Source organism: Leptonychotes weddellii, chromosome 6 (assembly GCF_054177405.1).
Source record: "Leptonychotes weddellii isolate Sample4059 chromosome 6, ASM5417740v2, whole genome shotgun sequence".
Classification (NCBI taxonomy): Eukaryota; Metazoa; Chordata; class Mammalia; order Carnivora; family Phocidae; genus Leptonychotes; species Leptonychotes weddellii.
Genome location: NC_138374.1, coordinates 128,364,501 through 128,389,682, shown reverse-complemented (window position 1 = coordinate 128,389,682; position 25,182 = coordinate 128,364,501). Strand labels below are relative to the sequence as shown.

At 52.3% G+C, this 25,182-nt stretch overlaps 1 protein-coding gene and 1 long non-coding RNA gene across 3 annotated transcripts; both read right to left on the bottom strand.

Moving 5' to 3' along the window:
* On the bottom strand, nt 1-24,704 carry C6H1orf115 (chromosome 6 C1orf115 homolog). Of its 2 annotated transcripts, none has more exons than XM_081825200.1 (2): nt 24,325-24,704; nt 1-197 (listed from the first exon to the last, which is right to left on the bottom strand). In XM_081825200.1, the coding sequence occupies exons 1-2, from the start codon at nt 24,616-24,618 to the stop codon at nt 141-143; spliced, it is 351 nt and encodes a 116-aa protein (XP_081681326.1). In that variant the 5' UTR covers nt 24,619-24,704; the 3' UTR covers nt 1-140. The 2 variants fall into 2 exon arrangements, with proteins under 2 accessions (XP_081681326.1, XP_081681325.1); XM_081825199.1 differs by lacking the exon at nt 1-197 and adding an exon at nt 14,972-17,407 and having other exon boundaries at nt 24,325-24,693.
* LOC145722369 (uncharacterized) lies at nt 11,523-12,196 on the bottom strand. The gene is made up of 2 exons (XR_014146602.1): nt 12,119-12,196; nt 11,523-11,906 (listed from the first exon to the last, which is right to left on the bottom strand). It is a non-coding gene; the product is annotated as an uncharacterized LOC145722369 (long non-coding RNA).
* Nucleotides 24,705-25,182: the final 478 nt, after the last annotated feature.

Here is a 25,182-nt window from a genome sequence, read left to right as displayed (position 1 = left end):
CAACCCCTAGTCTGCTTTCTGTCTTCATGGATTTGGCTATTCTGGACATTCTGGGTTTTTTTTGTTTTTTGGGGTTTTTTTTTGACATCCATATTAATGGAATCATACAACACGTGGCTTCTATGTTTGGTTTTCTTTGTTTAGCAGGTTTTCAGGGTCCATGTCCATTGTCGTGTGTATTGGTACTTCATTCCTTCCTGTGGAGCAATAATATTCCATTGTAAGGATAGACCACATTTTGTCTGTTCGTTCATCAGTTTCCACTTTGGGGCATTATAAATCATGCTGCTATAAGTCATTTGCCATAAACAGTTGTGTATAAGTTGTGTGAAAACATATGTTTTTGATTCTCTTGCGTATATGCTAGAGTGGAATTTGGTGGCTCCTATGGTCCCTCTACATTTAACGGTTCTGAGGAGCCGCCAAGGTGTTTCCCACAATGGCTGCCCCGTTTTACATTTCCCACCAGCAATGCGTACGTTCCCTCCCATTTGTCCCCAGTTCTATTAAAATATACCTGACATACAATATTGTACTCATTTAAGGTAGACAACATAATGACCTATGTATGTATTGTGAAAAGATCACAATAAGTTAACATCAATCACCTCAGATAAAAAAAAAATCACCTCACACAGTTAGAATTTTTTTCTTTCTTGTGACGAACACCTTTAAGATACACTCTCTTAGCAACTTCCAAGTACACAATCAGCATTGTTAACTATGGTGGCCGTGCTGTCCACGACATCCCCACAACATACTTACCTTCAAACTGGAGGTTTCTATCCTTTGACCCCCCTCCATTCTTAACTCAAGCAACCAAGGGATTGTTTGGATGGTCTTAGCTGAACTTACGTTGTTAAAGATGTTAGACAAAATCAGACACTGAAGGACACTGCTAAGGCCAGATTTTAATCAGTAACAACTATTGTAACAAGGAAAGGAGCCTGGCATGACTGACCTCAACTTCAGTTTGCACAGAGGTGAGTGGGCATTTTAAGGGGAGAATGCTAGAGTGCTGGTCAGGGAAGTGAAAAATCACAACAAAGTGGGAACGGTGCTTACTCCCTAGGAAACCCACTGACTTCACTACCAGGAGCTTATCAAGTTAGGCTCCCGTGGGCCCACAAATGTAGCAGCGTGCCAGGGGCCCTGTCTTTAGGTGTTGGCTGGAACAAACAGCAAGTTCTTTTGGCAGCCTTGAGTTTCCTCAGGCAAGCACTTTAAGGGGAGCGAGGTTCATCCTAGAGATGTAGCTCTGAGCTGTTGCAAACTATGCTGGTGCTTGTTCGAGTCTTTATGGGCCAAGGTTGAGGCTGGTCAAGTCAGAGGAACCTGGGGGCAGTTTGCTCAGAGACAATGAGGAAATGCGGGGGGATCTTTCTCTAGAACTTTCCTTATTTCATGTTCCTGTCAAAGTAGACAATGAAGCACAACACTGAGAGCATCAACTAATTTATAAAAAAAAAAAAATGGGGTCACTACATCCTGCTATAGAAATCCCATCAACGTAACAGAGAACTCGCACACAGCACAGCTCGTCTGTAGAAATGCAGCCAGAGCTGTTTCCTTGGACCCCGTGGAGGAACACGGGACTCAAACCTTTACACGCACAGAGCAGGAACCCTGAGGGCAGCGTCAACCCGAGACCTTCTCGGTCCATCCTTGATCTTCCTGCGAAACACAACAGGAAGCAAATTCATCTGGATGATGACATAAACAGAAGGAATCCTGGCTGATTTTAGATGAAGACTTCTAACAAAGAAGCTTTGGGGAAGGAATGCTCTTGGGTGGAAAACATTCTTTACAGCCAACTCCACAATTGCTACCATTTACAGTTTTTCACGACAAATGGAAAACCAAATATACTCTCTCGCTTTGTTTTGTTATTTATTTATTCATTTGAGAGAGAGAGAGAGCACAAGCGGGGGGGGAGCGGCAGGCAGAGGGAGAAGCAGGGTCGCCGCTGAGCAAGGAGCCCCACTCGGACTTGATCCCAGGACTCAGTGGGATCATGAGCTGAGCTGAAGGCAGATGCTTAACTGACTGAGCCACCCAGGCATCCCTAAACCCTCTTGTTTTGAATAAAGCACTGGGGCCTTTGACAGTGTGAAAAACGTTTTCCTTTCTCTGTCTCTCCTTCCATAACCAGAATGGGGAACAAGCAGATTTAGTAACACCCAGCCCCGCCCTACGCCTCACGATCTTCCCTGCACTTAGCTCTTCTAGTGTTGTCTGCTCCCCACAAACCATAATCCTGACACGTATAGAATTATGATTGAGCATTTATTACCTGCAAGGCTCCTAGGTTGACAAAACAAACCTGCAGGCACTTCCCCCCCCCGCCCCCACCCCCCGCACACAGAAACTTACAATCCGGTTTGTAGAATATACATATGGTTAACAACCAAACTTTAACCTAGTAAATTTGAAGATCTAATTGGCTTAATTAGGCGATTCATGAATGGGGCAGCATCTCAATCTAGCAGCTGTACAAAACAGAAGGACTTTATAGGCAGAAGCGGGACTGGACAATTAGCAAAAGAAAGGATGGTTTGAGGCAAAGTCACCTTCCCTTAGGGGAAGAGCAGGGGGTTTATTAGGTGGATTACCTTATCTTCCCGGGGTAGGGGCGGGGATGGAGAGAATCCGCATGACTGATTACAGATGGGTGCTGACCAGAAAATTCATGACTGACTAAGACTACATTTCTGGAATAGGTTAAAACTGAAATTAGGTTAGGTACAAAGACTCCGTTTGGTGATGTGGCCCAGCATAAGTTACTTGGGCCTATGGAGTTGTTTGGTTTGTATTATAGTATAAATAAATCTACAAGGAAATAAATATAAGGCGAAAAGTGAATAAGACCCTGTGGGAAGTTGGAGTAGTCTAGTGATATGGAGATTCAAAGAAAGGAGAAATAACTTTTGCCTGGAGTCAAGAGAAAGATTCCTTCCTTGTTGAGAAAGGCCCCCAAAAGCATATTTCTGAATAGGGAGCTCCCCGTGGTACCAGGAGAGCTATTGAGAGCAGTGTAAGAAGGAAATGCCCCTGGGCACCTGGGTGGCTCAGTAGGTTAAGCAACTGCCTTCAGCTCAGGTCGTGATCCCGGGGTCCTGGGATCCAGTCCCATATCGGGCTCCCCCTGCTCTGAGGGGAGCCTGCTTCTCCCTCTCCCTCTACCTGCCACTCCCCCTGCTTGTGCTCTTTCTCTCTCTCTCTCTCAAATAAAAAAAGATTTCATTAAAAAAAAAAAAAAGAAGGAAATGCCCCATCAGATTTGGAGTGATCTATGTTAGATACCCAGTTAGAGGAAGAGAGAGTTTTTACCTATGCCCCATCTAGATCTTGTTACCTTCCTTTTATGGATGAATAATGACTTTTTAAGGCCTGAAAGCCCATCTTCTGTCCAGTTAGTTCCCCTAATTAAAAGCCATCACGATGATAAACACTTTCTCTCACATCCTGCTTTTCTCCTAATCCAAATACACTGCTTCTAGGTATTTCCTTCCAGTTCAAAGTTCTTGCAATTTGTTTTAATGTTTAAGAACAATAAGAAAAGGACCCCCTTCCCCATTCATATTTATAGTGATGTATGTACCTCAGGATTTTAATATTCTGTGGGGAAAGCCTTGTGGATTTCAGGTGTCCTACTGGGAGCCCCTAAGTCTAGAGACTGGGACTTTTCTAGCCAATTATTAGTGATAAGGAGAACTAAGGCAAGAGAAATGTAGATAAAATTAAATTTCCTTACAACTTGCAGCCCGTGGATAAATAAATACCTGAGACATGCAGTGTTAACATTCCTCAAGGAACTCAGAGCTGCCTTAATGTTAATCCTTTGCTAGAAACTAAAAGCAACCTTAGCTTGACAACAGCCAGACCTCCAGGATCCTGTAATCTTCTTTAACATACAGAAATCCCCTTAGAGATTTCTGTTCTCTCTACTCCCCCAACTCAAAGGTATGTAATCAGTCAACCTCACAATCACAGTGCATCTCTTTCTGCCCAAGGGTTCTGTCCCCGTGCTATAATAAAAGCACCTTTTTGCACCATAAAACATCTCAAGAATTCTTTCTTGACCCTTGTGCTCAACAACCCCGCATCATTAGGACTATTAATGAGAAAATTCTAAGGGTGCCTGGATGGCTCAGTTGGTTAAGCATCTGCCTTTGGCTCAGGTCATGATCCTGGGGTCGCAGGATGGAGCCTCGAGTTGGGCTCCCTGCTTAGCGGGGAGTCTTCTTCTCCCTCTGCCCCTCCCCCTGCTCATTCTCTCTCTCTCTCTCTCTGAAATAAATAAATAAAAATCTTAAATAATAATAATAAAAATAAATAAACTCCTAGCAGGGCATGCATTTTACTGAGGCATGCACGTAACTTTTCTCTGCACAGCCCTGCCTCATATGCATGCACGTGAGGCACCCCCCTTTCCCCTGTGGGACGTGCCCTTCAGCAGACTCCAGTGCCAGGAGACACCAGCAGGGAGAGTGTGCACATGAGTCCCTGCTGGCCCCAGGAGGCCAAGGTCAGGGACTGGGGTGGTCACATGACTCTCCGGGTTCCAGGGTAGAAATGACAACAACTTTGCAGGAAATGCCCAGGCTACAGCAGAAAACCCCAGGGCCTGGCCTTGCACATTGTATTTTCTGGCTCAGCAAAGAGGCATTGTAACAATTAAACAAATAAACAGCAGTCTTGGCCTTGAACTCCAAAGACTTTTGGCGTTCTCATGCTTCTCGCTCCCCCTCACCCCACCCTGTGCCTTCCCAGTTGCTCAGGCCAGAATCCGAGAGAATTCTTTGATTCCTCACTTTCCCTCACCCCTACGCCCACCTAGGCAAGTCCAGTCCCTTCTGCTTTCTCAGGAGGGAGCCCTCTCATGGCCCAGGCCATAGGCTCTGCCTCCCCTCCTCACTTCAGCCTTGCCCACCCCAGGCCCACCCTGTCCCCACTGCGGCTCGGGGAGACTTTTCACTGTGGAACGGACCCCAACGCCACTCCCTCACCCTGTACGAAGAACCCATCCAAAATGTCCCCTTCCGTCACCCTCACTGCCCAAGTCCATGGGGACAGGCACCGCACTCTCGGTCACTAGCATGCCATCCCAGCCCAGTGTCAGGCACGGAGTGATGCTCAGGGAACACCTGTTGGACAGCTGTGAGTGACTGAGCCTGTAAAAGAACCAGGAAATTGATAAATGAAGGACACCATACAGCCAAGCACCCTTCCCTGATTCTCCAAGATACGTGCCACGGTGGGGTAGGGAGAGGTCCCGAGCAGAAACCCATGTATGTGACCTCAGGCCGGCCTGGAGTCCCAGGAATTCCCCAGGAAACCTCGCATGCTGAGCTTTCCGGAGATCAGCACCCAGCACCCCGGCTTGTGCCCTCTGGGATGTCTGTCTTTGTCCGCTCATCCGCAAAGGTCCACTGAACTCCTGCTAGGTCATAGGCGTTGTACAAGGCACTAAGGATACGGCAGGGAACTGCACGGTCCCTGCCATCGTGGAGCCTACGGTCCACGGGTGGGAGTGACACCTCACACAAGCAAGCAGCCAGTAGACGGACACGTACCTGCAGAGTGGGATGGCCTGGAGCGGGGCACTAGAATGGAGAGTCACATCCTCCAGTGGTGTGAGTGGGGGTTGGGCTCCTCACCTTCTCTGCCTCAGCCTCCTCGTCTGTGGAATGGGCTGAGGACAGTCCCTCCCCGCAGGGCACCGTTAACACAGAAGTCAGGTCCTGCCCTTGTCTGCTCAAAGGCTGCAGTAGTCCTCGCCTCACTCTGAAGGAGGGCCACGTCATCCCCATGGCCCCCAAGGCCTGCAGGATGGCCTGTCCCCAGCTCCATGCCCCCAACTCCCTCTGGCCCCCCGGCTGCTCCTCATCAGGCCAGGCAGCACATGGGCCAAACTCCATTCACTTCGAGATCAGACCTAGGGTAGCCCCATGGCCAGTCCCCTGACCCGCCTGGTCAGCGTCCCACCCTCCCTGTGCCCACACACACTTTCTATACACTCAGGACAAGGGGCAGCTGAGCGCTGCAGCAGGTTCGTTCCCAGTGAGCTTTCTCGTGCTGTCACCAAGTAACACACGGAGACCTTGTTAATAGCTTTCTTCCTTGTTCCTGAGCAGGGCTGTCTGGTAGAATTGTCTGGGCTCATGCACGCTCCGAAGATTTTTGTTTTGTGACTTTTGTTGGACACAAAGCAATAAACAGGAACCAGTTTTGCTCTAAAGGCACCACAGAGCTTCCTATAAATTTTTGTGCCGTTTCCTTTCTTTTCCTCCTTTTTGTGTCCCCCCTCCCCAGCACCTACTATATGCAAACATCAGGCTGGGGGCAGCATGGGGAATCGCACGTGTTAACAACTAATTCTAATATAGAGCAGATACAGAGCAGATTAAAATGGAGGCTAAGACTCAGGACAGGCGGGAGGCTGCCGTGTCCAGAAGAACCGATTCATTCCAGCCGCTGAGATCAGGGAAGGTTGCATGGAGGAGGAGGCCTCGAGCTGAGCCTTCCTGCTGAGAGAAGCAGAGTTCCAGGTACAGGGCTGGGAGGCCGCTGACAGAAGGGCTGGGGCAAAGGTCAGGGCTTGGCCTCTGCTGGCCTGCCGGGGGGACCCCTGGTCACGAGGGAGGGCAGGCTGGAGGGTGGGGTGGGACTGGGGAAAACATTGGCAGCCAGAAAACAACCTGATCCCTCTTCTGGACACGGGATCGAGGCTGCTGGGGAAGTGATTCCTATTGTTTCTGTTTCCTTCTCAGGGGCCCGTGGAGAGGAGGCGGCAGGCCTGCCGATGGTCAGAGTGGCCTTGAGAGCTCCTTAAGAGGTCAAGAGGGAGGAAGAATAGGAAATGGCCCCCTTGAAGAAAGAAAAGATAAGCAAGATCAAAGTACAAAGAGACGGGATTTTTGTCAGTGGGAAGCTGCAAGAAGATCCCTCCGACTCAGGGCACCAGGGCCACGGGATCCTAATAAGGCACCATCCGCTTCAACCGTACCCCGGTCCAGAGAAGTAAAGGGACTGGTTCAAAGCCACACAGCCGATTGCTTTCCTGACTCCCTGTACAGTGCTCAGATTACTTCTGCGGCTGAGAGCAAGCGCAAAGGAAGACCCAGATCCCTTCCCCCTCCGAAGTTCGGTGTTAGCAGAGGATGGTCCCCAGTTCCCAACCAGGCAGGACGTCCCCTGCCCAGGTGCTCAGGAAGACCTCAGGACCCAGGGCCTCCTGGCCTTGGAGGTCAAGGCCACCCCCACTGCCTGGTTCCAGCCCCAGCCAACCGGGAGAGCAGGGCAGGCCGTGCTTACGGTGGAAGCCACCTCCTCTGTTAAAGGTCTCCCTTCGCCAAGGTCAGTGTTCATGACTCAGGCAGCCCACTCCCCACCACGCGCCGGATGCCCCTCTCCAGGCACACCGTCACTCACTTTTCTCTCCCCTTTGGACCTTTGAACATGTTACTCCCATTGCCTGAAACCCTCTTCCCCACCCCTTCGCCCACCCCACCCCCACCGGAAAGCTCCTGCTCATCACGCAGGTCCCAGCTTTGACATCCCTCGCCTTGTGGGGAGCCTTCCCAAAATAGGGTCTGGGCCACCCCTAAGGGGCCCCTTGATCGCCTCATGCACACACTCTTCACACTAGACTATAATTGTCTGCAGCTATATGACCGAATAAAAGTTCTCTCAAGGCCAGACCTTACTTTTTTATTATTTCCAGAAACAAGGACATCCTGAGCTCTTTCTGTGGGTTTCACTATTGCGAGAATGAATAGCCTCCTGATAATTCTACAAAATGGATACAGTTATCAAACCCCCTCTTGTCAGATGGGCAAACTGTGATGCAGAGAGGTTGAGCCTCTTGCCCACGGTCACACAGGGAGTGAGCTGTGGAGTCAGATTTCAGAGCCAGCGCAGGGGACACCCAGATGTGCTACCCAGATCCACCTTCCAGAAAAGACTCGGCCCCAGCTGCTGGGAATGTCTGCAGACAGCTTTTCAGCTACGAGCACTTTTCAGACTGCCTCAGCTCTGGAGAGCCACCTTGCCCAGAGGGCAGCCCACATCCACGGACTGATCAGCATGGGGTAGAAGCGCCTGGCCATCCCGGGGCAAGTCAGGTCAACCCTGTCAGGCCATGCTGGCTTCAGCGTTCCCCGGGGGGGGGGGCTGAGGCCATGGCTGGGTGTCTTCTGCCCAGTCCCGCTTCCTGCTACTGGGGGTTGAGCCCACAGCTCCCCTGTCATGAGCGTGTTCTGAAGGCCACACCCGAGCTGGGGCTTTCCACAACATCAGCTGTATTCGGCCATAAAGCAAGGTTAACATAATTATAAAGTGGGTTCAGGATTCCAAACTCAATGACATTTCACCACGTGACTGACTTGGCTTCGTAGACAGCACACCGAGCAGAACAAACCAGGTAACAGAGCTGTTATCGGAAGTTAACGAACCAAACTCGAAGTCAGTCTGTGGGCACAAAGTTGCGATAAGGCCTCCGTCTGGTCCGGGTCGGCTCTGGGCACGGATTGCCTGCTGTGTTCGAGCAGGGAAGGATCTCCGTTCTGCTCGGACATCATCATGCAGAGCCTTCGGCAGCAGTTAGCTTTTTGAAGTGGTCGGAAGAGTCTGACAGTTTACTGCAAGGGTCCTCCCTTTTCGGAGGGACTGAGGCAGGCTCGGGCCCCCGCAGACCCCCTCTGCTTCTGCTCGTCGTCGGTTCTGGGGCGTCCACAGCTGGTGCTGGGCTCGGCGATGTAGCTACAGTACCCTTCCCTTTACTCCTTGCGCCTTTGCTTGACACAGGCCCCTGCTTGACATGAGTGACTCCCTCTTGCTGTCTACAACCCCCTAACAACCTCCTGCACGTGACGCTGCAAAACCCGGGGCAGTGTGACAGTGGGGCTCACACCCACAACCACCCAGCCTGTTGCCTCCCAGTGGAGCCGCCTGGCCGTCCAGCGTGGTGCGGGCACACAGCAGGTGTGCAAGGCTTCTTTGCTGAATACACAAGCGGACACAAATGAAGAGGCTCCTTGGGTGATTAATAAAAGTGTGTATTTGGGGCGCCTGGGTGGCTCAGACGGTTAAGCGTCTGCCTTCGGCTCAGGCGATGATCCCAGGGTCCTGGGATCGAGCCCCGCGTCGGGCTCCCTGCTCCTTGGGAGCCTGCTTCTCCCTCTGCCTCTCTCTCTCTCTCTGTCTCTCATGAATAAATAAATAAAATCTTTAAAAAAAAAAAAAAGTGTGTATTTGCTCTCCCGGTCCTCACAGCTGTTATGACTGAGCTTTAGGGCCCCTGTGTGTCTGCCATGAGCCATGACCGTGACCTCCCGCCCCCTGACCTCCTGAGGGCCCCAAGCTTTCCTGCTGATCCTCAGGCAGCCTGTTTGTCCTTTGAACACTGTGCCCAAAGGAGTTGCCAGGACTTCGTCTGTACCCCCATGTCACAAATAGGACCAGCCTGGGTGTTGGCAAACAAGGCCAGTGGCAAGCCTAACCCAGCTCAGGGTGAAAGTGCAGAGTCCTTCCTCATCTGGAATGGCTGGAAAAGACAGAAAGCTACCGATAAAGCTTTTCTGGAACCTCCAGCCACCTGCTTCCGATCAGCAGCTCTCGAGCCCCCGCCCCCACACCAGCCCTGCAGCAGCTCTAGCTGGGTTTGCTTTACGCAAAGGGAAAGGTGGGGCTCTGCTCCCAACAGGAACCTGGAAGCCATTCCCCGTGCAGATAAAGGATGAGTTTAGGGGGACGAGAGAAAAACACTAACAGTGGAGGGGGAGCAAGCTGTGTGTCTCCCCACCCCCCCCGGTCCCTCCCTCCCCCTCTCCCCTGTAGCAGGTTGGGGTGCAACAAACAGACCAGGTCCGGCCACTTGCCGCCGACCAAATCCAGAGGTGGTGAAACAAGGAAGGAATTTATTTCAGTGAGGCCACCACTGGGAGGACAGTGGACTGGCACTTCAAAGACTGCCTCCAAAATACAGAAAATAGTCGTGGGAAGTTCTGGGAAGCCAGGTGGGCTGATGCCAGTGGTGTTCCTGGGGTGCAGGGCAGCTTCCTGCTAGCCTGGGGCTCGGGCACGTGGCCCTCCAGGGCGCTGCGAGGAAACAGGGAGGTCTGGCCCCAGGGGAACACAGTCCCCAGGCAGTGGGAACAGTAACTGTGGTTGCCCAAAGCACACCAAGGATGTGTGGCAAAATACAGTAACTTCAACCACCCCGACCTAGGGGCACGGATCTCCTCCCTGGCCCAGCCCCCATGTCCCGCCCTCTGTGCGGGGTGCGGCGATCAGATGGGGGGGTCACCAAATGTGGGGCGTCCCAATTGGGTGGGGGCTACTGGCCCAGGTAGTGAGATACTTCACCCATCGCAGAATCAAAGAGAAGTTTATTGAATACAGCACAAGGGATCCTCGGGCAAAAGAGCAAAGGAGAGACTGCAACGCGGGTGGTGAGGGGTCACAGGTATAGGGTGGAGTGAGGGAGTATGGGGACGTAGGGAATTTCCCCTTTTTGGGTAATCTCGGGAACTGTGCTTGGATGTAATTGGTCAGTTAGGGCCTATGGCTATTGCAAGGTGGGTCGCTTAATGAACTTATTTGCATTCAGCTCTCTGGTCGCTGTCGCCCCTTTCTGCCTCGCTCAAGCTTCCATTTCTCAAGCCCGTTACCTCAAAGCAGCCTGGACATCCTGCGCCTCACCTGAGGTAAAGCAGCAGCTAAGGAATCTCAGCATCTCAGAAATTCATGGTATGAGGGGCTGGTAAGCGCCGCGAGTCTTTGGCTGCAGGGTTTCTAGCTACCTAGCTGGATCACGTTGATGGGCCCAGGAAGGCAAATTGGATGTGATTAGGATGAAAGTTCCCTCTTCCTTGCGGTCCCTTGGGGGTAGCAGAGCCAGAGAGAAACGGAGAGTGGAGGGGGGGGGGCGCAGCTGGAAGTGGCTGAAAGCGAAGCCTGAGTCCCGGTTTCAGGGCTTCCTGGCCACAGAATCACATCTAAGGATATGGTTAAGCCAGCCAGCACAGCGTCTCCCAGCTAAGAGACTGCGTGCTCCTGGTCCTCCTCTTTGATACCCAGCGAGACCCGGGGAGGGGGGGCATGTGGAATCGGGGGCAGGGGGTGCAGGTGGAATCTCAGGCCTGTGGCACCACGGGCATGGCTCACTGACTTACTGAAACGGAAGCTCCAAAACGCAAATCCAAGCTTAATTTTGCATGGAAAATAAAGGTAATAAAGGACATTTGTAAATAAGTTATATGCCTTTTTCTCCTTAACGCTACAGATCTCAAAATACACAAACCATAGTCCACAACAGAGTGGGGGCATGATAATAACACCTAACTCGGAGTTCTTTCCACAATGAAAGAAGATAAACAGGTAAAGGGTTTTTTCCAGCAGATAAGTCCCTCGCAAACAAACGAAAAAGGTGTTATGTCACCACTTTCTACTTCTGCAGCGATTCTGAACATCTCTCCTAGGAAGGGAAATACACACGAATTATTTCCCCCCAATTTGAATGTTTTTATAGATTTTTATGTATTTATTTGACACACACACAGAGCCAGAGAGCACAAGCAAGGGGGAGCAGCAGAGGGAGAGGGAGAAGCAGACTCCCTGCTGAGCAAGGAGCCCAATGCGATATGGGGCTCCATCCCAGGACCACAGGACAATGACCTGAGCGGAAGGCAGAGGCTTAACTGTCAGAGCCTCCCCGCATTTTGAATGGAGAAAGCGGGTCTGGTTGGAAGGGGTTTGCTCTGGATTTAAGGACCCAGTAAAAGGAAGGGCTCGCTCTTTGCTCCGTCTGTACTTTGGTCCTCATTTCTGTATCAGCTTTGAACCAGACACACTTGTTTAGAGCCTTGTCAACAGGTTATGCAAGCGAATCACCTGAGAAACACCTGTTAAAAAAACAAAACAAAACAAAACAGCCAAGTCAGTCCTGGAGGTGTTGAATTCTGACCCTAATTTGTGTCCTGGATGGAGCTGCAGGGTGCGAGGTGCTGAGCACTCCTGCGGGGGAGATTAGGCCTGGCCATCCAGCAACCAAACTTTTGTTCTGCCCCCCTCCCATCCCCTCCCAGACCTGCCCCTTTGTGGCTTTCACACCTACCAGGCTCTGGCACTGAGCCTTCTAGAAAATCTGAAGAGACCTCCTTTTCCTGGTGAAGTTCAGTGGAGTGGTTTGGCTCAAAACCCTTGCCTCTTAAAAAAAAAAAAGATCCCACGTATTATTTTTCCCCACATTTCCCCGTGAATGGTCAAGGGAGTTTGAGGTTTTGTTTTTTCTCAGGCTTTTGGCCAAACCACAGAATCTCTCAAATACGGCCTTTACAAGGATGCTGAGGGCATTATTTTTCCCCTTTAACTCTGTATATAATTTCTATTATAAAATACATTTACAGAGAGAGCTATAAAGTTTTCAAAACAGTTTGAGGGGGGGCACCCAGGTGGCTCAGTCGGTTGGGTGTCTGCCTTGGCTGGGGTCATGGTCCCAGGGTCCTGGGATGGAGCCCTACATCGGGCTCCCTGCTCTGCGGGAAGCCTGCTTCTCCCTCTCCCACTCCCCCTGCTTGTGTTCCCTCTCTCGCTGTGTCTCTCTCTGCCAAATAAATAAATAAATAATCTTAAAAAAAAAAAAAAGTTTGGGGATGATGGCATCACAAAGTTAAATTCAGTTTATCGGTCCTCCTGCAGAGTCGGGGGGTGGGGGGAGGACATCGCGGGGGCAAACCCCACAGCAGCAGCTCCCTGAATCTGAGCCTGCTGGGAGGATTTCCCAGCCCCAGGACCACTGTCTGCGAGGGCGCCGCCATGCCCTGGAGGACTACTGGAAGGTGCAGGAAGCCTGAGCTCAGGTCCTGCTTCTTGGTCACAGACGCCAGTCGGGGGTTTTCTGATAAAGTGCAGGGGCGGGGCAGAGAGGGACAGCAGGGGCGATTCCAAAGTGGCTGAAGACACCAAGGTCCCCCACTTCCTGCTTTGCTCTATGCCTAACAGCTGGTGGACACACGTGACCCCCGTCCTGCCAGGGAGTATAATCTGAGGCTACCCAGGACCACTCTGCTTCTCTTGACCTGCTTGTGTTATTGTGATTTATAATCAGAAATATATAGTTGGTGGGACGCCTGTGTGGCTCAGTCTGTGAAGCTTCTGCCTTCGGCTCAGGACATGATCTCAGGGTCCTGGGATCGAGTCCCGCGTCTGGCTCCCTGCTCAGCGGGGAGCCTGCTTCTCCCTCTCCCTCAGTCCCTTCCCCCCGTTTATGCTTTGTCTCAAATAAGTAAAATCTTAAAAAAAGAAAAAAGGGAAGAAAGAAATATAGAGTTGGTCTTGGTCCTTGTTCCTGGCCCAAGCTCCTAAAACCCTTTTGGAATTTCTAAGTTGTGAGAGCAGGCAAGGTGTCTTTTGTTATGCTAATGAGACAAGCCTTCAGGTTGCCCAAAGAACCAACCCTGTGGTTAAAGATTTGGAACTTTCCACCTCCCTCCAGAACTCCCGGGAGAGGAGAGGGGATGGACATTGAATTCTATTACCAATTGCCACTGGTTTAATCAATCACCCTACATAATGATGTCTCCCTAAAAACAGGCTTCGGGTGACCTTCCAGATTGGTGAATACACTGGAGATCTGGGGAGACGGGTGTGTTTGGAGAGGCAAGGAAGCTCTCTGTATCCTCTGCTCAGACCTTGCCCTGTGCATCTCTTCCATCCAGCTGCTCCTGAGTTAGATCCTTTTATTTTTAATTTTTTTTTTTTAAGATTTTATTTATTTGACAGAGAGAGAGACAGCGAGAGAGGGAACACAAGCAGGGTGAGTGCGAGAGGGAGAAGCAGGCCTCCCGCGGAGCAGGGAGCCTGATGTGGGGCTCGATCCCAGGACCCTGGGATCATGACCTGAGCCGAAGGCAGACGCTTAACGACTGAGCCACCCAGGCGCCCCTAGATCCTTTTATAATAAACAGGTAACAGGGAGTAAAATGTTCCTCCCAGTTCTGTGCGCCGCTCTAGCAAATTAACAGAACCCAAGGAGGGTATTGCTGGAACTTCCAGGTCCCCCCACCCCGGCTCAGGTCAGACCCCAGGCTCCCACCTGGGGAGTCCACTGGCAGTTGCAACCTGCAGCAGCCCCCGGGGGCCAGCATTTCCCCATCTTCTAAGCCACTAGTGAAAAACGCAGCTTCCTGGTCCCACCCAAGCCTCTCAATCAAAATTGTGAAACCCCTATAGAAACGTAAAGATGGTCGGAAATTAAGATGGACACACTCATGCTTCAGCAAGGCGTGACTTTAAAACAAGTTTCCCTCTTCATTCTTGAAGGCTCTCCCTCTCCCCCCTTCGCTTGTGTTTCTGTAAAATCCTTCATTCCAGGAGCTCCGTATCGATGCTGATACGTAGTAACAACACTCCGATGGCCAGAGCCAGCTTGAAGACAGGGTGAACACGGCTTGGACCAGATTCCTATCGAATCTGCCCCGATCCTGTGTTTTTCTCTAAGACCCCTCAGCCTTTTTACCCTGGGTGGGCTTGCAGTCTTGGAAGCACTAGCCGGCTGCAGTCTCCTTTGTCTGGCAAAGTAATAAACTATCTTCCTTCTTATACCCAGACTCTGTCTTCAAGCTACCTATTTCGGCACGGGGCACGGCGGTCGGTTTTCAACTATTGGAGGTTCTGGAAATGTTCACTTCCAACAAATGCATGAGCTGAGACAGGAGTCTCAGCTGAACCCTATTCTGCTGGGTTTCCTGAGAACCAGCCCCCCCTTCCCCTCCTTAAGACCTAAGCTGAGTTCCAGATGAATCGGGGACCCTTCCCTCCCCTTGGGCCTTGGGGCAGCACTGGGCTCCTCGTAGTGGCTTGGGTGCCCTAGGGAGGTCCCCATGTGAAGTCAGCCTTGGCTGGACGCTGCAGGAACCTGAAGCAAGGCTGGAAAGTTAGGGGGAGAAAAACTTCACACACAGACACGTTACACAAATTGAGGGTTTTATTTACATTATAGGGCAGGAAAAGGATACAAAAGAAGCCTCTTGGTCAAGCGTGTAAAGCCAAAGCTCTAAAACTCAATTCTCAGTAGGGTGTGGACCCGGATATTTAAAAAAAAAAAACAAACAAAAAACCTGAAGACTGAGAAACAGGCAAAAAGGTAATCTGCAACACGGATGCCCTGTCCCCGGGGAAAATGAGCCCTCAGGGAGTCTGGACAAGGTCATCTTCTGTACACATTAATCTGGCTCCCGGGACAATCCCTGCAAGGTTCTGACTGCTGACATTTCTAGGCTGATTCTTAATCAGACGATTCGAATTTCAGGGCCAAATATACTTGGCCTGATAGTATCTCCAATCTGGGGATGGGATGGGGAAGGTCTTCATCGGACAGGCCTGGGCAGCTCTGGTCCCTTCCAGGGTCACACTTCCATTCCTCCGAGGGGACTCAGCGACTTCTCTGGGGCGGGTCAGCATCCCTGGGCCCGCCGGGGAGCGACATCCTCCAAGCCCATCACAGGCTGCCTCCTCCCGTCACCTGTGGGCCGTGGAGGCCTGGCTCTCCCACTAAACTCTGCTTGGCTTTTTCTTCCATTTCGGTCTCTTTTCCCCGAGTCCCAGTGTGCCCAGGCAAGCTGTCAACCTCTTTCATCATTTGAGTGAAAACAAGACCGTTTGTTTTCTCTTTTCCTCACAAATATTAATGATGCAGAACTGGATCTAAGTTCATCTTCAACATGAGCCTCCAGAATGTCTAGCTACAACTTTCTCCTACGCTGGTTCCTTTTTCTGTCCATCTGTCTGTCTCTGTCTTCCCCAGCCACCTTCTCCACGTTCTGGTGCCACCTGGTTGGCTTGACTGGTGAGGCCTGAGCACTGAGGCCTCCTGTGCTGGGCCTGGGGAGCTGCTCAGGGCAGCAAGCAGGTGTTGCCACCCACCCTACAGACTGATCAGCAACAACTATTTGGGCTTCTGGATATTCTGGCAACAGTCGGAACGGTGGCCTATCTGGGGGTTGGCGGAGGGGTACGCTAAGAGGAGCCTCCTCTTTCTTTCACCTCCCTGGCCAATGATCCAATGGCAGTCCCTGGGTCATCCTGGGCGGAGTGTCCAGCCCAGGACCCATGCGGCGCTGAGCTCTGAATCCAGGTGAGACCAGCTTGGCAGCCCCGAAGAGGAAAGGATGCTACAAAGGCAGCCAGTGAGAGCTCATGGGCCCCAGGGGGATTTTCAGCACCAGCCTTGGCACCCCTAGACCCCCAGCATCCCTGGTCCCTACCTGGAGCTGCAAGCCCAGCCCACCTAAGGTTTCCCAGGCTGATAAACCAGCCCTGGCTCCCCAACTTCCGCTCCTCCTGTCCACCATCTTTCTACTTCCAGCACACCTGTCTCCTACTTACTGGTTCCTTCTCTAAATCACACACTTTCCTTGCCAGGCGCCGTGTCTCCCTCTCTCCCAAGACAAAGCGCCTCTGGGTGGCCTGGCGCAGTTGGGCGATGGTGCCTGGCAGCTAAGTCAGGAGGCCCGGCCATCGGCCAGCCACAGGCCTGGCCCGGGCCCCACGGAACAGCTCCCTCCAGCACCTCTCCAGCCCACCGGCCTGCCTCTGCACCCCTCCCTCCCACCAGGCCAGCAACACATTCCTGTCCCTGGGCACGGGGGCCGGGAGGTGGGGGGGTGGGGGTGGGGGTGGGATCACAAGCTTTATCTGCTTTCAACAGTCACATACGTCATCAACAGTTTTCAAAGCATCCCCACCTTCAAAGAGATTTTCCTTCCTTCCTTCTTCTTCTCAAGCCCGTAACTCCACCCCTGGTAACTAAGGGGTGGAGGAAGGAGCTGGGGCGCATGACAAACAGCTCCTCTGCTGGCCCCAGAATCAGGGCAGCCAAGGGCTGTGAGCGCCGTGTCAGCCTGCGACCCTTCCAGAACATAACAAATCGTCAAAACCCCTGTCCCGCCTCGTAATCACCCCTCCGCTACCCACCCAGAGCATCTGCCAGGTGTCTGCCTCCGGGCCAGACCCCCGGCCACCTGCGCAGGAAACCTTCGGCGTTCGCACACTGAAACCCCAAACCTAACACGGCCGGATTCCCTGCGGGATTGTCCATCGGAGCCACGGGTGTCCTAGAGTCCTGAAAAGCTCAGCGGATGGGCAGGCACGTTCCGTTCATAACATTCATCCAATGCAACAAGGAGAGACATTGACTTCCTCCAAGGATTCTGTGGGTTCAGGTCTGAGATGGTCCCAGAGCGGAGCTTCCATCCGTGCTGGTGCGTCTGCCCCGCAGCTCCCGCTAGCGGACGAACGAGACCACACTGGTGGCTACTCCGAATGGGGCCGAGTAGGCCGCAGCGAAGCCCTGCAGGCCGATGACCACGTAGCGGCATCCCTTGGTGACCACCTTCCCAACATTCTGTTTTTCAGGACAGAAGAGAAAAGCAAAGGGGCGGGTTAGGCAACTCCGTAGTCCCTCACACGCCACGGTGACCTACGTACAGGACCATTCTGCCGCCTTCTCTCAGGGCAAATCATCTTGCAAAGTACTTTCAAGCACTGCACGTTTCCAGATAACTCGGACATCCTGATTCAGAGCTCAGCGCCCCATGGGTCCCATGCTGGATGCTCCCCCAGCATGACCCAGGGGCTGCCACTGTGCCACTGGCCAGGGAGGTGAAAGCCAACAGTAGTGAGGCTGCTAGCTCTGAAACCAAACCGGTTTTGTTGTCAAAGTAGGCTCCATGCCCACCAGGGGCTTGAACTCACGGCCCTGAGATCAAGAGTCCCGTACATGCTCTACTGACTGAACCAGCCAGGCGCCCCTGGTTTTACTGTTAAGCCAAAGCCTACTCTTCTCCGTTCCAGCCCAGTCACTGCATCATCTGGAAACTGGGCTAAGGGTTCCTTCCTTCACCTTTATCTGAAAGCCCACCCTGCCGTCCCTCTATCTCCAGCGCAGATTCCTGTCCAGCCCGCACATCCGTCTCCAGAGTCTCCCGCTATTCTCAGACTGCTGCATCCTCCAGTACAATGATTAGCTCCTTGAGGTAATGACTACACCCTGCTTTCTCGCTATCCACTCCTTTTCTGCAGGGCCTGGTGCTGGACAGGGGACATCCCAGGGATTCAAATGGAATGGCAACAGGAAGCAGAGAGACCCTCCCCCCCACTCATATCGATGGTGCTGCTGCCCACCCCACCCCCCTTCTGCTTCCCACCCCCAACTTTCGTCATCACTCTCAATGATGTCAACATCCATGTGGGTGACTTGGACCCTACCACCCACCTTGTCTCCCAGCCCCCTGACCTTCCCAACTCCAATAAGCACCTAAGATTCCTGGTTTCGCTCAAAACCCCTGATCACAATCACAAAGCTCAGGGCCAGCGCTGCCTGGCAAACCTGGTCTGTCTGTCTAGCAGGCTGACCTTCCCTCTCTCCCAGATGAAGGGGCTTTCTTGTGCTCCTTGCTGTACTCCCAGCACCCAGAAAGGGCCCGGATCTTTCCTTTGGAACCTCGAAAGCTCCATAAGGAGCCCCGGGAAAGAGCCAGGTAACATCTATGGCTTCTCTAGACACTGACTCCTGGCATTGTGCCCACTGACTTCTCAGTGAGACATTAGGGTTCATGCGTGGGGTGGAGGGTGGCACGAGGTTGCTAAGAGAGACATCTCCTTAAATGTATAGTAAGATTCAGTGGGAGAATTTTACTTCCCTCCCTGAAATAACAGTAACAAAAGACTGTTCTCTGGGAGCAAGTGTAACAGTCCTTTACGGTCCTTTATAAGTAATGCCAACCAGAATCACGGATGGCCTGCATTAAACTTGACATTTCTGGCCCTTGGACATCCACTTTGCTCAGCGTGCTATTTGCAAAAACTGCCCGTCGCTTCATCTTTGCCATTTAGAAAAAAGCTACTAAAATAGCTCATTAGCTGGAATACTGTCAAAACACAGGTTCGAGAGAAGCGATACAAAGAAATGTAAAATATCTATTGATGACCATTTCAGTGTCATTTGAGGGAGGTTTTGTATTCTTTGATGTGGGTCAAGTTTTCAACCCAAATAATCTCTCAGAGAAGCAATGAGGCATGGGGGACCCAGGGGAGCGGGTAGGCTGCAGAATGCCCCCCAGTCCCAAGAACCTGTAAATACGCGGCTTTATAGGGTCAAGGGGATTTTGCAGATGTGCTTAAATTAAGGGTCCTAAGATGGGGGAGATGGTCCTGGATTATCCAGGTGGGGCCAATCATTATAAGGGCCGCTATATATGTATAAGGACCCAAAGGAGGACAACCGTCCTTGTTAAGAGGGACACAGGGGTCATACAGAAGGCAATGTCATGACAGAGAGATCTGTGGACCTCTGCTGCTGGCTGGGATGCGGGAGGATGGGGACCTCTGGAAGCTGGAAAGAGCATCGAAACTGGTTTTTCCCTGGGGCCTCCAGGGGAACCAGCCTGCGGACCTTAGCACAGTGACACTGATTTCGGATTTCGGATTTCTGGCCTCCAGACCCGTACAGCTGGTGTTGGTCCTAAACCACTGCGTTGGTGGTGATCTATTACAGCTGTGCAAGGATGGCACTTTCTGGGGGTTCTCTGGATTCAACTAACCCCCAGGGAGGTCAGGGATTCCCTGCCCCCTCCAGTTTCAAAAAAAAAAAAAAAAACAACCCAAACAAACAAAAACCCGGCTGCCAACAAAGATCACTTTCCCCTGAATATGAAGATCAAGTCTTCAGTTTTGAAATGTGGTGAGGACCAAGGCACAATGCTGAGCCGGGCGATCAGCTACAGGAGGTTACTGAGTTCTGATTAAAAACGAATCAGAAAGTCAACAGTCCTACGGGGGTCTCTCCTTCAGCCCGAGCCAGCAGCCAACAGTCACAAAAGCCTTGCCACCTGCCAGATGAGCTCGGAGATCTCTGCGGGGAGGGCATTTACTCTTGCCCATAACCCTCGACTTACCCCTTGTCACTCATAAGGAAACTGAGGCGAAGCGGTGGGCCCAGCCCAAGGTCACCAAACCAACAAGGCACAGGGCGGGGCTTGAGCCTGGCAGCCTTGAGCCTTTCTTACCTGCTGCCACCTCCAGCAGGAGGACAGTTTTTCTCCCTCTTGAGCTAAAGGCTCCTCCACACATTGTATTTCCCCCTCCGACCCTCTCCCAGCTGCCTGATGGACAAAACGTATGTACTTTCCTCATCCACACCCCTCCTGCGGCTCTCAGGGGTGCCTGGGGAAGGTGACCTCTCATCTTAAGTTTTGGGGGTTAGTCCCCTCAACCCAACTGCCAGGTGAGACTCCTGCCTCCCAGCCTGGCTACCCTCCAGCTGTGAGGCCTCGAACAGCGCACCTTCCTTAAACTCCAGCTTCCATAGCTGCACCCTGGGGGGCGGGGGGGGGCACTTTCCAAGGTTCTGGGCGTGACTCAGGGGTCTCACCCATGAAATGCGCAGCAGAGCTCTTGGCATGCTGCAGCAGAACAACAAATGTCTGTTCCTTCCCCTCCCCTGGACCCAGAAAATGGCCCTTTCCGAACAATGAAAGCACCACGTGAGCACGAGCGTCATTACTTAAAAATGACCAGGGAACGCTGCTGGGCAAGAGTCCAGGCACGCAGCCCCTGAGCCCTGAGCCTCCTTCGAGAGGCTGGACCAGCTGGACACTGGGGTCCACGCCTGGCCGGGACCCCAGGGCAGCAGGAGAGAAGAAACCCTTTCACATGTCACAAAGGCCCAATGCTTCTCTTTAAACAGAAGCAGGGAGTCGGGTGCAGGGCTGGAGCGGTGAACAGATGATTAGGAACTGCCAAGCCCCCTTCCTTGAAGGAAAAGCCATCCATTAACAATGTGGTACGTCCGGGGGCGCCTGGGTGGCTCAGTCGGTTAAGCGTCTGCCTTCGCTCAGGTCATGATCCCAGGGTCCTGGGATCGAGCCCCGCATCGGGCTCCCTGCTCAGCGGGGGGCCTGCCTCTCCCACTCCTCCTGCTTATGTTCCCTCTCTCGCTGTGTCTCTCTCTGTCAAATAAATAAATAAATAAAAATCTTATAAAACAACAACAACGTGGCGCGTCTGCAGGTCCCTCCTTATTCGACTGGGCCCAGGAAAGGGAAAGACTCAATGGTGGCTAAAGCCTGGAGACTTACCTCCCCACACCTCTAGCGGAGGCTTGCCTGTTGCCGTAGATTTTCAGCAAAGAGGGGTGGGCTCTTCTCTTCCTCCATGTTGGGACCTAACTGGTTACCTTCCCAGACACCTCCAAGAAGGTGGGAAGTTGAAGGCAGAGAGGGCGCATCCAACCCTAATTGGACAGTGTCCTCTCATACGGCTTCCGGTGTCTACTGAACTAGGGTGATACATGACCGAGCTTCCGCTGCCATAAAAATTAACCATTTTAAAGTGAAAAATTTCGTAGCATCTAGTACATTGGCAGTGTCGTGCGACCAGCATCTCTACCTACTTCCAAAACATCTTTACCATCACCAAAAGAAGAGCTGCACCTGTTACACACTTGCCCCCCCCCCATTTTTCCTTCTCCCCAGTCCCTGGCAACCACCCATCTGCTTCCCTCTCTCTGCATTTACCTATTTGGGACATTCTATAGAAACGGAATCATACACGCATACAGTATGTGATCCTGTGTGTCTGGTTTTTTCCACTTAGCATAATGTTTTCGAGGTTCATCTGAGACAGGGAAACTAAAGGGACCTCACGAAAAACTTCTTTTTTCCTTCTTTTTCCTGCTTCTATTTTGGCCAGGACCTACACTGTCGCCCTTGACACACCTTATAGAACAGATAATGTATGTTCTCCATGTAAAGGTCAAGGATTTAATAATGGCTTTGGAGTCTCCCAGCACAACAGGTAACATCTAAGGAGTGACCAGGCAGGGTGGTTCCAAGACCGCTGACTGACTCATCAAGATCCCTGGCTCCTGGGCCTAAATGACTTACGGACACCTCAACACTCGTCTTTGTTCCTAGATGCCTGAGAAGACACTTGCACCAGCCCATTATCCTCAGTAAAAACGCCAAGTCTCAGTAAAAACCCCATGCCAAGACGAGACTCACTTTTCTTTCCAAGTCTCCAAGACACTCTGTACCTATATTCTCTGTGTCTTCAATAAACTCTGCTCTCACTTCCTCTTGGCTCGAGTTCTGAGTGCCATCCTGCATGGAGCCAAGGACCCTCCTCGGACCCAGCCAGCCTCCATCATACCCACGTTGTGGCCCGTCATGGTACTCCATTCCTTTTTATGACTGACTAATATTTCACCATATGTATATACCACATTTTATCATTTATCAGTTGTTTCCACCTTTTGGCTATTTTGAATAATGCTGCAACGAACATGTGAATATGTTCTCTCGCTCAAATATATATATATGTATATTTCAGTACTTATTTTCAATTATTTTGGGTATATACCTAGGAGCTGAATTGCTGAATCATATGGTAGTTCTATGCTTAATTTTTGGAAGAACCTTCAAACTGTGTACCACAGTAATCGCACCATTTTACATTTCCATTAGCAATTTGCAGAATTCCAATTTCTCCACATCCTTGCCAACATTTGCTATTTTTTTTTTTTTTTGGTTCTTTGTTTTTTAAATAATAGCCATCCTAGTGAGTGGGAGGTAGTAACTCGTCGTTAACCTGTGAGACCTCAATCTTCTCTGCCAGGTTCTCAGGTCACCATTGATTTCAAACTGTCCCTGACTTTACAGCCTCATCCCTGAGGGCTCTGTACCATGAGGCTCCATGGTGGCGCCCCGACTCTGCCAGGATCTCCCTGGGAGGCACGGACTTCACTAGGGCAGGACTGCACTGTATCTGGTTTCTGATCTCTAGTGGTTAGCACAATCCCTGCACGAAATGAGCACCCAAAACCATCTTCAGGTGCCTGCCCGACCTGAGAGGTACAGTATCCGTTCGCCCGCTGAGAGGCCAGTGGTGGTTTCTTTGTGCTCAACTGAGACCAGGAAGCGGGTGATCAGTTCTAGCAGGACTCTGAGCCTGAGAGTCCCGACCTCAGAGTTTTTGTTTTGTTTTGTTTTTTTAAAGATTTTATTTATTTATTCATTAGAGACAGAGAGAGAGAGAGAGGCAGAGGGAGAAGCAGGCTCCCAAGGAGCAGGGAGCCCGATGTGGGACTCGATCCCAGGACCCTGAGATCATGACCTGAGCCGAAGGCAGACGCTTAACGACTGAGCCACCCAGGCGCCCCCGACCTCAGAGTTTTTAATAATATCCTGTACCACTCACTGCCTGCCCGTACACTGGGCCCAAAGCTGCTGACGGGCTTTTACAGGGGATGATACACCGAAGTTTCTAGGAGCAGAGACCAGATGGTTTTAGATAGGCTAAGAGGCCACTGGAGGACACAGATAATGAGACCGTGAATCAGATGGGGCCTTTGGCCAGGACACAATGAGTTTTATGATGATCTTCTGGGTGGCCTTGTCCAGCCCCAAGGGGCAGGGGCAGAAGTAGCTTCAAGTGATTCCAGGCAGAGGCACCTGGGCACTGCCTTGGGCTTTGATCTCTGAGAAGGACACTGTCATTTTATCCCATATTCATATTCTCTCTCTCTCTCCTCCTCTCTGTCTCCCCTCCTTCCTCTGCCCCCCAGCCCCCAAGGCAAAAGGCAGTCGTATGTCTGCAGGTCCCAGAGTACACCGATAGCCAGCTGGGGGAAGAGAAAAGTAGATTCAACAAGTGCCTATTTATGTATTGTTGAGCTCCCAGGCCCTGGAAATAACCTTGGGAATACTTGAGGAGAATAACCCAAACAATTCTCAGCCGGTGGGATATCCTGGCGAGGATGTTGCCAGAGAACAGATGAATTGGCCTGCAACTCCCTATTTTCCAACTGGGTCACCTTCTGTAAGTCACCTAACCACTCAAATGCCTCAGTATTCCCATCTGTAGAACAGGGACACGGATTTCTGTCCTATCAACTGTGCAAGGGAGTGTAAGACACACCAGGATGAGAACCACGGGGAACGCTGGGACTTGCTGGGAATGTGACCAAGCGGCCAGCCCCGGAGGAGCGGGTGGATTGGTGCCCCCCGCCCTCCCGCAAAGCTCCGGTTTGGCTCCTCTCCTTACTTGCGATTTAGTTTTCCTTCACCTCCCAGTCGACAGACGGAACCCTCTTCCGTGTCTCTTAACGACTGCTGGCCAGGGGACGCAGGGGCAGCCCAGAGAAGCCGCGCGCAGCCGGCCGATGGGGACCCGACCGCCACCCTCCGGGCGATCGGGCAGGAAGCGGGGGGTCGGGCCGCCCGCACCCCGAGCCCGCGGGCGGTGGCAGGCGTGGGGCCCTACCTTGCCGTACTTCTTCAGCTTCTGCCGGTACCTCCTCTTGGGCTTCTCGCCGGCGGCCGGCTCGTCCAGCGGCTCGTAGCGCTCGGGGAGGACGGCCAGGTGCACCTTGCGCGCGCTGCGGGCCCCCGGGCGCCCCGCGCTCGCCCCGCTCGCCGCCTCGTCCCCGCGCTCCGGCTGCTCCAGGAGGGCGGCCGCCTCCTCATCCCCCTCCGCCCGCGCTCGCGCTCGCGCCCGGGGCCCGCGGCGCAGGAAACCACTCGCCGCCTTGCTTCGGAGCCTGGCTCCCACCGTCATGATGCTACGGCCCCGCTGGCGAAGGTCGGGGCGAGAAGACGCCAACCTTAGCGCCCCGCCCGCTCCTGCGCCTGCGCCCCCGCCTGCCCGCCCCCCTGCCCGCCCCAGCCCGGACGGGGCGTGGGTAGAGGGGTGGGGGTGGGGAACTTGGGTGGCAGCGCCCCCTGGCCGCGGGGCCCGGAATTGCGCGCTCAGCCCCACCTGCCCGCATCCTACCTGGCGGCCAAAGCGGGGGACACCCCGAAAGCTGGGTGCCCAGGGAACGTACGAAACACGTTCAGCCGCACTTGCAACGGAATAAATGAACCCCAAATAACGAGGCGTCATTTGCCACGCTCAAACTGGCAGAGGCGATGATGATGATGATAATAATAACAGTAAAGATTATACTCGGTGCCGCGGAGGATGTGGTGGGACGGTGGTGATAACGCAATATTCACGGGATGCACGCCAGTGACACACTTTTGGGAAGGCAATCAGAAAATAGTCATCAAGAGTCCTGAAAAAGGGCCATACGTTTCTAGACAGCTATCCTAAGGATATAGTCAGAGACACAAAGCTCTG